The sequence below is a fragment of the Triplophysa rosa genome, linkage group LG3, assembly GCF_024868665.1.
Source record: "Triplophysa rosa linkage group LG3, Trosa_1v2, whole genome shotgun sequence".
NCBI lineage: Eukaryota > Metazoa > Chordata > Actinopteri > Cypriniformes > Nemacheilidae > Triplophysa > Triplophysa rosa.
In genome coordinates, this window is record NC_079892.1 from 10,088,384 (window position 1) to 10,101,007 (window position 12,624).

A 12,624-nucleotide genomic window follows, 5' to 3' on the forward strand; every position below is an offset into this window, starting at 1 on the left:
TTGGATGAACGATCCCTTTAACTGTATATAATTATTTGTTCTGTTGAAAACAAAACAATACATTTTGAAGAATATGGGAAACTAAACAGTTATGGGGCACCATTGACTACCATAGTAGTTTTTTCCCTACTATGGAAGTCAACAGTGCCTCAGAACTGTTTAAATACAAACAGTCTTCTAGATCTCTTTTGTGTTCAGCGGAACAACACATTTAGACCTCTTTGGAACAACTAGGGGGTGAGTAAATGATGACAGAATTTTCTTTTTGACTGAACTATCCCTTCATTACCTTACATCTGCGCACTTCCACAAGAGGGAGATTGTCTGTCCATTGTACCCACAATGCATTGCAACAAAATTAGCCAATCAAAACTATGCACAGTTACACTGAGATGCTACAATACATTTTGTTCATGTGTTATACAAAAGATACAATTTTAGCCAATTTAAAACCATGCAAAAATTAATATAGTTTATTTGATTTGTATTATATGTATGGCACATTACACACAAATAACAACAACTACAAATACAATTTATAAAAACATGTTCCAAACATTAAACTATAATATATATATGTATATATATAATATGTATTTTACATATTTACTAGTACTCTCAATGAATTATGTCTTGTCTCAATTTAACTGTAGGCTATAGACAAAGCTAGACCAAGTTGCCCAAAAATGTTTTCTACTAGGTAGTCAGTTCAGTAGGTTTTGAGACACAGCTTGACTAGTGCAAATAGCACTGCTTTCCAAACCTCCTAACATTAACGTTAAACTGTATGCCGACTTTACGAGTCCTACTTTTATGCATTTAAGAAGCCACATATTGGAACCTAAAACGGGAGCTTAAACTGCCTATAACTGTAGTTTTTTTAAATAACGATTCATCCAGCGCAGGGCAGGTTCAGGCGGGCGTTTAACGTTAGCTTAGCAAGACTCATGGAGTGTCCTCACCTAAACTCCAGTGTCTGTATCACGGTGGACCCTACCCGGTTTCCCAATGGTTCTCCTTCTTCGTGGTGTTGTACCGGTGAGTTGTATGCGCATTTGGACGATTTCTCAGTATTAATGTGTAATACCGCAGTCGGTTTCTTGTGAGTTGGCTCGAGCTAGCTAAACCGGCTAGTGCCATCTTGCTCACCAGTTTAGGCTAGAATACTTTCTTTTGTAGTATATGTAGGCTACTGCTATAGTGTTGAACTTGAGAAAAATAAGACATTACGTTTATAATTATGATAATAAACAGTAAAAGTGCTTGTGTCAGACCCAGCATAAAGCAGTTACACATCGCCAAGCAGTCAAATTCGCTAACTGGAGTGTAAAAGCGCCACGCTCATTGTTCATCTAACGTTACTGATAAACATGTAAAAGATTTTTCAACAATAAATAAAACTGTAAGACACGTCCCATAACTCAGTTTTTAGCTTTGTATGGTCCTCGCTGTGTTTGTTTTAGTAAAATGAGTGAGGGGGCTTTGTTTTAGTGGCTTTTAATCTCGTTTTTAATCTACTTCGTGTTTTTTCTCTACTTTGTTTTTTTCCTCTCTCGTTTACGTCGAGCTGTCGATCTAACACGTAACAATAATTTATTAGTAATATTGTGTAACGCTGTGGCATATAAAGTAGAGTATGACGGTATACATTGGTAATATAATAAACCGGAAATAATGTTGGCAAACATGCGTCATGAAGGCTTTACAACACCAGTATCAATGTATCAATGTCTACGACCTTAAAAACCACTGGAATGCACAGGACAGATTTAGACCTGAATTTTGAACTTTATATCTTCTCGGCTTTTCCATATTTTGTTTTGGTGTACTGTTGTTAGGAGGGAAGTATTAAAATTGTTAGTGGCATTTTAACAGCCATCAAAGGTTTGCAGAAAATGTTCTCAGAAACATTTAAGGACACCATTAAGGGTTGTTGAGACTTGGAGCAACCCATTAGGTCTCGTGGCAACGAGGCAAAATCTGGTACCTGATCTTTAGCATTGATAATAATCTCATCTAAACAGCATATACATATAAACTATAATGGGATGCCCTGTTACTGATACTGTTTTCATGTTATGGCCTTGGTGAAATTAGGCGTCCAACCCTTATGTTTACTACTTTTGTAATTTAACATACACTGATATGGATTGCATGCATTGACAGATTACACTAAAGGCATATGAACATATAGGGTGTTACACCCAGCGGCCCCTCATGCCACCCAGGGCTTGAGAACTGCTCCATATATCTTGTTTAACACATTTCAAGCTTCAGAAGAGCACATTTCAACTTTGTCTTTTGAGGACAGAGACTTTAAGTATAGATGAAAAGCCCTTTTTCTTGGATCTCCAAAACGTAAGACACAATCAATGTTTTCTTTGTAATTTACAACAATGTAATTCGGATAAAAGAGTTGCCTATAATTTTAGGGGTTTAGAAAGCATGTAAATGTAAATGACTTCTCAAATGTGTAAAAATTGTGAGTGACAGGCCTTACCTGTTTAGTTTGAACAATGCTTAAAAAAGTTTTTTTGTAACACATTGGATTGTCATGTTACTAAGAAAAAAATGGAAAAACTTCATCTTTATAGTTATCATTATCGTCCTTTATTTGCTTCATTTCTGCAGCATTATATAAAGCATGTTACAATATCACTGCATTAGACTTTATAAAGGAGCTTTTATAATAGGCGTGCAAGCAGTCAGCAGGTATGAAGAGCTGGGGTTGAATGACTTTTTCCACATTTGCTGGGTCGTGCACAGAACAGCATTCACGAGAATTGACCGTTCCCTAGCAACGGCTAATTCAGATGCTAGCCGTGAGCTCGGAGGGAAGGTGATCAAGGCAATTAGAACCAAGCTCACTTTCCCAGCAGGCAAGCCAGAGATTACATTCAAAACAGATTCACACATGCTTAACGTGATGCTTATCTCCGCACAAAGAACTGTTTATCAAACAAACATGTTTACTGCAGCAAGACTCATGTTGTGGCCATGTGGGTCTGGTTTTATTTATACCGGCCGTGCCACACAAAACAGACTGAATCATATCGTGGCTAACTGGCTATAAATCGTGTCTGTTTTTTGTAGTTTGCAGATCAAACAAAAGTCCCTGGGTTTGCCTGACATGTCTGAACGTGCATTGTGGAAGGTGAGCATTTGTGTGTGTACACCAAAAGAAAATTGATATTGTCAGTATGCGTGTGGTCTCGTTCCTTTCTATGATTTAAATAATGCATTTAGAAGTAACCTTATAGGTTGTTGTGTTGAGAATTATGAAAAATGATATTTAAGCTGTTTATAGTGAGACAACCGTCATTAAAGAGCTTTGTTGTCATCCGGCAGGTATGTTAATGGCCATGCGAAAAAGCATTTCGAAGACATTCAGGTTCCGGCTGGCAGTCAAAGGAAGCCAGAGCGAGAAAAATGTCAGCAGCACTCTGTGTGTATGGACTGTAACAGTTATAGCACATTCTGGTTAGTTAAATTTAAGCTTTATTTCAGACACATTTTTATGACAACACTAATAAGCAGAGGTGTCTTTTAAGGGGCAGGCTTAAAGGAACAGCTCACCCAAAAAAGAATGTTCTGTCTTTATTTACTCACCCACGAGTTGTTTCAAATCTGTATAAATTTCTTTGTTCTGATGAACACAGAGAAAGATATTTGGAAGAATGCTTGTAACCAAACAGTTCTTGGCCACCATTGACTACCATAGTGGGAAAAATTGCTTTATAAATGTATTTATTCTGCTAAACACAAAAGAAGACAATGTAGGAAAACAAAGAGTTCTGGGGCACTTTTGACTACCATTGCAATTTTCCTACTATGGTAGTCAATAGTGGCCAAAAACTGTTTGGTACAAGCATTCTTCCAAATATTCATCAGAACAAAGAAATTGATACAAATTGGGAACAACTCGAGGGTGAATAAATGATAGAAGTTACATTTTTTGGTGAACTGTCCCTTTAATTGCAAACTATCTTGTTGACCATCACACTGTGTTTTTTCAGTTACCGATGTGATGAATTTGTGGTGAACGACACAAAACTGGGGCACGTGCAGAGAGTCAGAGAGCATCTGCAGAGTTTGGAAAAGTAAGTCGTAAGTAACCAAAATGGCTGATGCACAGTTCATTTGCAGTGTTGTATTGCAATAGATGTGAATCAAAGCCAGTTTTAAAATATTGCACGCTCCGAAATGAATAGCAATTAAAACAATGTTTTAAAAATCATGTTAAATAGCCTAATAAATCTGGTTTATTCTACATGAATCGCACGCACATTTATGATTTTAAAAAGGATTTCTTCTATCACTCTATTCAGCTCTGTGTCTAATACTGAGAGGCAAAGGAAGAGAAAACTTTCAGACAGTTCCTCTCCGGACAGCAAGCTGAAGAAAGATGGTGTAAGTCTATCAATTGTCAAATGCTATCTATAGACTACTTCATAAGATGTAGACACTGGTCCAAAAGCACTTCTGGTTTTAGTTTATTTTTTATTTGTTTGTACATATATAATTAAATCTTGAAGATATTAGTTTAACATTTTGATTCAGTTACAAATTTTCTGTTGGTTGTATTTTGTTCAACATTTGTGTAGTGTTAAAAAACTGAAACGGGAAGTTCCTTTGGACCAGCGTTGTTTACGTTTAAACTGCTCCATATAATAGGGATGCACCGATATCGGTATCGGCCCGATACCAAGCTCATGTACTCGTACTCGTAATGACACACTGATACCAAAGACCGATACCTCACGTGACATACATAGAGCCCTATGATTTCCGCAATGCGTTAAACGTGGACGGAATCGAGGAATCCAGGCATTTCCTAACAAGAAATTAGCGCCTAACAGCTAACATAACAGTTAACGAAATATTCAGATACTGTTTAAATATCCCCGGGCGCTGCAGTGATAGCTGCCCACTGCTCCGGGGGTACGTGTGTTCACTACTCTCTGGATGGGTTAAATGCAGAGGTCACATTTCGTTGCCTTGTACCTTCGTACATGTGCAATGACAATAAAATTGAATCTAAATCTAAAAAAAAATATGTATTCTGCTTGTTTTGCGGCGATCCGTCAAAATAAAAGTCCGGTTAACTTAAACAAACGCTCTTTGCAGCGTCCCGTCAAAATAAAGGTCCGGTTGACTTGAACAAGTTATAATAACACTCACATTTTACCACACCACCCCCCTTAAATTTTTTATAATTTGACCACAGAGTATATTGTTTACTTTAGTAAACTGAAGTAAATGTGCTAGTAAAATTGTGCTACTTATCATAAAAAATAGAACTTGATTAAAAAATAGTAATTAAATTTAAGTAGACCTAAAAACAAAAGAAAATGTACCAGTAAGATACTGGTTTATTAACATTGTTGTACATTATACAGGCATCGGTTATAGGTATCGGCGAGGACCTGAAAAAAAATATCGGTACTCCTCATACTCAGTATCGGTGCATCCCTACCATATAACATTACAGTCTGTTAAGATAGGGTTCAGAAAAACATTATATGACCATCCACATATCTCACTTATGTCGATGTAGAATAATTGATCGGTGAGCTGCTGCGTGGTGTTTCCAAAAAATCACAAAGCTGCTCAAGTGAGCCTTGTAAATTATAAAAAATGTATTAAACTATACTGACACTTTCGTTTTAATTTAAAAATGTACATGCATCATTTGTCAAACATGTTCTGGAGCCATAATTGTCTATAAATGATCCCACACAGGAAGGCTCCCCAGCCTTTTGTGCCACGGGCCTGCGTAACCTAGGCAACACCTGCTTCATGAATGCCATTCTCCAGTCCCTAAGGTAAGAGCAACCGTCGTGACCCCAAGCCAAGGGCAGCCGGTGACGCGTAACCCGGTGGGGTGTGCGGGTGGCCTGGGTGGTTGAGGTCGGAATGCCTCCCGGCTCTTTCTTGGAGCCGCCGGGATGTGCCGCAGACAACGATGCATCTGTGGCCAATGTGCTGGCGGGAGTAGAGTTTGGTGAGCAGCCAGCGGATGGATTAGGCCGTCTGCCTGCTCACCGCAGCCAACCTTACACTGGCCGAGCTGACGCATAAACCACAGCCAACGGCTCGTGCCAGATATCACATCCACCGTACAGCCACTGTTATTTTGAACTTGTCAGAGGAAGCGTTTATTTCACTTAACTTCGGGTTCCAGAGGTTTTTGAACGGCAAATTGTTTTGGCAGCAGATGGACAGAAAGTGATCTCACTTAAAGGAATAGTTTAGTCAAGAATGAACTGGGATTGTCACGTTGCAAAACAATAGAAATGTACAACAAAAGCAACATTAAATGATCCGTGTTACTTGTATGGCCACATCTGTCCCGTTTTATGTTTGCTTAAGAAAACTCTGGTGCCTAAATGTTTTTATTTTTCAATCTTTATTTTGTTTCTCATGCAACTGTCTGACCACGACTTTGTTTTATGGCCTGATTGAAAGTACACTAAATCTACTTCAAATACCTTTCCATTTGCGCAGCTTTACGGGTATTAATCCATGGAAAATAAGCCTGGGCAGCGTTTATGTAATATTTCGCCACATTTTCAATGTTTAATTTGTGTTTGGAAGTATAAACCTGGAGGTCGATTTTGGATCAGCGTTGCCAGTTATTGCCTGTATGTTAGTGACATCTCCATGTGGTCAAAAGCTGTTTTTTTGTTTCCCATCTCCAGTAACATCCAGGCGTTCAGCTGTTATTTCAAGGAGCTGCCCTGTGTGGCCTTACGAAGCGGGAAAACGGCAGGACGGAGAATGTACCACACCAGAAGTCAAGGGGACAGCAGTGTGTAAGGTCCTTTCCACTGGATGACAAAAAGGAAGGCGTGGGGTTGGGTTCAAATGGTGTCCTTTTTCTAAAAGAAATTGAATGAATGAAGTCAAATAGTTACAAGGCAACAATTTACCTAACAAACACATGTTGGTGACTGAACAGTTTTGAAAAAACTTGAATTCCTTTATCATTCTTGTTTATTCCTTACAGACATACATAATGTATTGTTTGTTGTTAAAGTCAACATTAAAATCACCTGTTATCGTACATTATTTTGAGAAAATTACATAGTACATTTTGAACTTTTCATGATCCAGTCATATTAATAAAGTAAAATGTGTTGTAAATTCCATTTCCTGTTGATTTAATGTATTTTGATAATGTGAACTAAATTTCTTGAAATTTTAATATCTTAGATGCAGCATTTTTATCAAAAGCATATTTTGGGAGTTTAGATTTTTTGTTACAGTATATTTGAGATTCTTGTATTCTCAATTAAAATAATTTCTTTGTTTTGCAGATCTCTGGTTGAGGAGTTCAGAAAAACGCTTTGTTCACTTTGGCAGGGGAGTCAGACCGCCTTTAGCCCAGACGCTGTCTTTTATGTTATCTGGAAAATAATGCCAAGTTTCAGGTATCTCATAATCAGTCAACAAATTTGTCCGAAATTTTATATTCTGTACCATAGTCTAGATTTTTACTTATACTAGTGTGATTTATATTCAGTAAAATACTGTTCATTTTTGTAGCCATTGAGAAATGCATTTGTATACTCTTAAAAAAAAAAGAAGGTGTTTCAAAAGGTTTCTTGATGCCATAGATAGAAGAACCTTTTGGTTCCATAGAGAACCTTTAACATATGAAGAACCTTTCTGTTTCAAAAAAAGGTTCTTTGTGGAAAAACAAGGTTATTGAGATTATAAAAACGTAAGAAAGCGATGGTTCTTTAAAAAACCTTTGACTGAATGGTTCTTTGTGGAACCAAAAATGGTTCTTCTATGGCATCGCTGTGAAAAACCTTTTAAGCACCTTTGTTTTTAAGAGTGTAGGAATTGAATGTCTTTATTGCTGCCTTGATAAATAACTTAAGCCTAAACGAAACTTGCAGGGGTTACCAGCAACAAGATGCTCATGAATTTCTGCGTTACCTGCTGGATCATCTCCACAGAGAGATGCAGGGAAGCAAGAACGGCTCACCCAGTCCTGCCGTGTCTCCTGACCGACCCAAACATCCTTCTGAGAGCAAATGCTGCATGTATGACATCAATCTAAACACTTTTTTCCTCATTTTTACTTGCGTGCTAAAGCTACCGCGCAGGGCTCCAGTCACAGAAAACCGAGGAAAAATAAGTCTTAGTTTTAAAAGGCTAAATTGGTCTTCCTCCTTTTATCTCCAAACTCCCATTTTGTGTTTACACATCTCTGAAAAATCAATTAAAGTCTTACTTATAATTGTCTTTGCCTTTAAATCTGTACTAGTATTGTAACATTAAAAACAATGACACACTTTAGTTGTAAATAAATACATATTCTCATTATCCTGCAAAAGAGCACACATATGGTTGGGGCAAATTTCTAAACCGCTGTAAAACTATCTCGGCAGGTAACCTTTCTTTCCAAATCTCCCCTGCTAGTTTAGTGAGTACGTGGGCAGCGGTGATAAAGATAACTCTTTACGCCACGCAGAGGGAAGCGTCTTTCCGACACGGGAGTCGACTGTTCTCACACTTCCCTGCTGCTGGAGGCAGAGCCTCCCTGTTGTGTTTGAATTAATAGCTGCAGATAGCAAACGCAGTGTGAGGAAGCCTCCGGTCCAGGGCCGTGGGGTGACCTGAGTGGATCTGCTGGGGTTATTGAAAAGGAAGTCCAGTGTTGTGGCGTGTTCGGTGGATTGTGATGAATAAAATGGCAGAGTAAATCCCGCTCTGAATAGATGGGCTAGCTTCGCCTTTACAAAGTCCAGATTCTCAGGAACTGTACTTACTCATGTGGGCTTGTTTAATTATACAGCATGGTTCTGCATGGCATGTAACTCCATGTTTTGTTTTTATTTTTAGAAATGGGACCTCGACTATCGTTACGTCTGTGTTCGGTGGTATCCTCCAGAATGAGGTGAACTGCTTGATATGTGGGACGGAGTCTAGAAAATTCGACCCATTCCTAGGTGAGATGTCAATTTAGCCCGTCAACCAATCATAAATCAAAGCTTTGCTCTGTGTTGCCATGGTGATGTTAAACCTTTTCTTCTTTCAGATCTTTCATTGGACATACCAAGCCAGTTCAGGATCAAGATCACAAAAGACCAAGAGCCAGGGCCAACATGCACTTTGAAAGGTGAGAGCTGTTTTACATAAAATACAGTAGTTCCTGAAAAAAAAAACATTATTTCATTTGCTGTATTTCATTGTTCATTGTGCACCAAATGAGAAAATGGAGGATTCTTTGTTTTATACTTTTTTACATTTAACAAAGGGATGCACCGATACCATTTTTTAAAGACAGTACGAGTACCGATAATTTTTTTCTGGTACTCGCCGATACCTATGCCTGTATAATATACAAATTATGTTAATAAACCTGTATCTTACTGGTACATTTTCTCTTTTCTTTTGTTTTTAGGCCTAATTATATTTAAGTACTATTTTTTAATTAAGTTCTATTTTTCATTGTTTTTAAACTATTTTAAGTAGCACAATTTTACTAGCACATTTACTTCAGTTTAAAGTATACAATATACTCTGTGGTCGAATTATAAGAAGATTTAAGGGGGGGGGTGGTAAAATGTGAGTTTATTATAACTTCAAGTTAACCGGACTTTACAACGCAAATGGTGTTTGTTTATGTGTTCGTGTCCTCGGACAGTGAAACGCTGGCGCTGAAAGCTCCACAAGCATCACGCGTTTGGTACACGCAACTGCGCCACTCTTTCACACACAGACACGCAAAACAAGCTGAATACATATTTAAACAGTATCTGAATAGTTCGTTAGCTGTTACGTTTAACGTTAGCTGTAAGCTGTTCAGCGCTAATTTCTTGTTAGGAAACATATGCCAGATTCCGTGCCATTCCGTGTTATACAGCAAATTCTGTTTTTATGCCTGGATTCCTCGATTCCGTCCGTGTCTTCTGCATTGCGGAAATCATTGGGCTCTATGTATGTCACATGAGGTATCGTCTTTGGTATCGGTGTGTCATTACGAGTACGAGTACAAGTACATGAGCTTGGTATCGGTGCATCCCTACTTCATAGTAATTACGTCTGTCATTTTGATGTTTATTTTTGAGTGTACTGTTGCTTTAAATGGCTTGAGTTTGTTTTGTTCTCTAACATTAAGATGTTCCGTCTCTCTGCCAACTGTAGATTGTCTTCGTAGTTTCACAGATTTGGAGGAACTGGATGAGACCGAGCTCTACATGTGTCACAAGTGCAAAAAGAGACAAAAGTCCACCAAGAAGTTCTGGATCCAGAAACTACCCAAGGTGAGAGATGTAAAAAATATAAAATTTACAACTTCAATAATAAATAAATCATATATTCATTTATAAAAAACACTTTTTTTAGGAAATAGAAAAAACACAGTCCTTTTCAAATGATTAAATACGACAAGCATTTTTAATACTCTTTATTAAAAATAGTTTAACAAACTCTTTAGATTCACAAAACCCAGTGACAAAGATAAAGGGTGACTAAGAATAATGGTAAAAAAATCACGAAATATGAAGATGGAAGGTTTCAGAAGGACAGCAGTGATATAAAGTATATAAATAAAAATATATAAATACATTTTGGAATGACTGTGATGTGTTTATGGGTCAATGACGTGTAACTTATCGTATGGTGCTGCGACCAATAATATCAATAATTAAAAATGAAATATATATTATTTTTGTGGCTGAAATATGAATATCTGATTCAGCATGCAGTCAATGGTATTTTCAAAACATTTATATTAGTTGTATGCTATTTTCAGGGAAAACATAGTTCAAAGAAATGCAAATACTTTGTTTCTAACGACTCTAAATATTAGAGATTTGTAAAAAAAAATGTTAAGCATGCATGTCAAGGAAATAAACAAATTTAAAGATAAATCGCGGTCGTACCACACAACATTGTTTAAGGCTATGGCCAATTCATAGATGAAAAACACTAAAATCACTTAATTTAACATTTTAATTTGCATTTATGTGTACACCACATTCTTAATGTTTAAATAACTGCAATAAATATTTATTTGTATTTTAAAATTGGCATGTCGAAAATCCTTATACGTCATTGACCCTTATCCCACTATGCAGGTGCTTTGTTTGCATCTCAAGAGGTTTCACTGGACAGCATTTCTGAGGAATAAGATTGACACCTATGTAGAGTTTCCTATGCGAGGCCTTGACATGAAAAGCTACTTGTTAGAGGTGAGATTTAGCAATTTATTGACTTGTAATGATAAATAAAGATGCTAGTTATATCCAATACATTGTATACAATTAGGATAGTTGTGAAACATTTTTACTTGTATAAGTATTATCTAGCATTAAGTAATTCTCATCTTATATTCAGCCGGAAAACAGCTTGCCTGAAAGATGCCTGTATGATCTTGCTGCTGTAGTGGTGCATCACGGATCAGGGTATGTAAAGTCTCTCACCATTGTGTTCAAACTACTGACAACAGAAAGGTTTTTCAAGTGGAGGTAGAACTCCTATGATATCAGTCAGTGGTTTATTCCCCATATTATCCACTAGGGGGAGATGGTATATCACAACACAGCTGATCTTTCCTTCCAATCAAATCACATAATCACAGGCCAACAGGTTTTGAATCCAGAGTTACATGGTGTTCTTTGGTAAAATTACACATCTCTATCTTCTCCTGCAGCATCGGCTCTGGTCATTACACGGCATACGGGCTGCACGAGGGCAAGTGGTATCACTTCAACGACAGCACGGTCACTACGGTCAGCGAGGAAGCTGTGCTCAAAGCCAAGGCTTACATCCTGTTCTACACAGAGCACACCGATCAAGACAAGCCAGTCTCAGCAAATCCACCCAAGCTTTAAGATTTATCATACTGCCTCCAGATCAGTACAACCCCCCTACTGATCTCTGATCAGTCAATGGACCTTTGTGTACCGTTTTATGCTATCCACAATAATTTCTGGATCACACAACCTCAGTAAAAATCTAATCGCTGCTTTCGTATTGACTTTTCGTTTAATATATCGTCCTGGTTTTGACTTTCGTAAGCCACCAGCGTTCGGTTTGGTAACAGAAGTGAGAAATGATTCCAGATGTAATTGTTTAAAAGGGGAGTTTCGTTTGTAGAGGAAACAGGCGACACAAATTGACTGAACAAAGCGCTTTACAATTGCAAATCGGATATATTTCTCGCTGAGTGTTTTTCTGTCAGTTAAAATGATTACAGCCGTCACATTTCTGCGTAAGGCACAGCAGTCTCCTGTTCACAAATGCTGCTTATTCCAGGAAAATGTATTTCTGTTCCGCTCAGAAACACCAGTGCTTTGCTTGTACTTAAGTCTGCCGTATTGGTCTGTATTAACGTGGGTGTGTTTTTAAAAGCCAAAACTTGAAATATTTGATTTAATGTGATTAAATTTGTATCACGAAGCAGTAGTTAAACACGGCTGTCACCTCACTAATGTGAAAACCATTTGTCTGAAGGGTCCACTAGCTCATGTGTCTTGTTTATTTTAAGCTTGAAAATGTTGTACAGTTTTGGTCCTTTAAGAATTAAAGAGATGCAGGTTGTGCCGAAGTCTCTGTGCATCTCTTTGTGCATCTCTGGTTTGATTTGAGATTTTTGTCAAATGC

The 12,624-nt window shown here is 37.7% G+C and overlaps 1 protein-coding gene across 1 annotated transcript; it reads left to right on the forward strand.

Annotated features, from left to right (window-relative positions):
- Positions 1–696: 696 nt before the first annotated feature.
- Positions 697–12,564, forward strand: usp3 (ubiquitin specific peptidase 3). Its single transcript, XM_057330417.1, has 15 exons — positions 697–1,038; positions 3,094–3,154; positions 3,349–3,480; positions 4,017–4,100; positions 4,329–4,410; positions 5,743–5,825; positions 6,702–6,815; positions 7,320–7,433; positions 7,908–8,054; positions 8,857–8,963; positions 9,053–9,133; positions 10,162–10,280; positions 11,097–11,210; positions 11,356–11,423; positions 11,672–12,564. Exons 1-15 carry the CDS (start codon positions 948–950, stop codon positions 11,850–11,852), a joined length of 1,578 nt encoding a protein of 525 aa, XP_057186400.1. The 5' UTR covers positions 697–947; the 3' UTR covers positions 11,853–12,564.
- The last annotated feature ends 60 nt before the right edge of the window (positions 12,565–12,624 follow it).

Coding starts and splice junctions, on each gene's coding strand:
- usp3 (XM_057330417.1), top strand. CDS start 948: ATGGAGTGTCCTCACCTAAACTCCAGTGTCTGTATCACGGTGGACCCT. Junction 3,481..4,016: donor AACAGTTATAGCACATTCTG/GTTAGTTAAATT, acceptor GTGTTTTTTCAG/TTACCGATGTGATGAATTTG. Junction 4,101..4,328: donor CATCTGCAGAGTTTGGAAAA/GTAAGTCGTAAG, acceptor CACTCTATTCAG/CTCTGTGTCTAATACTGAGA.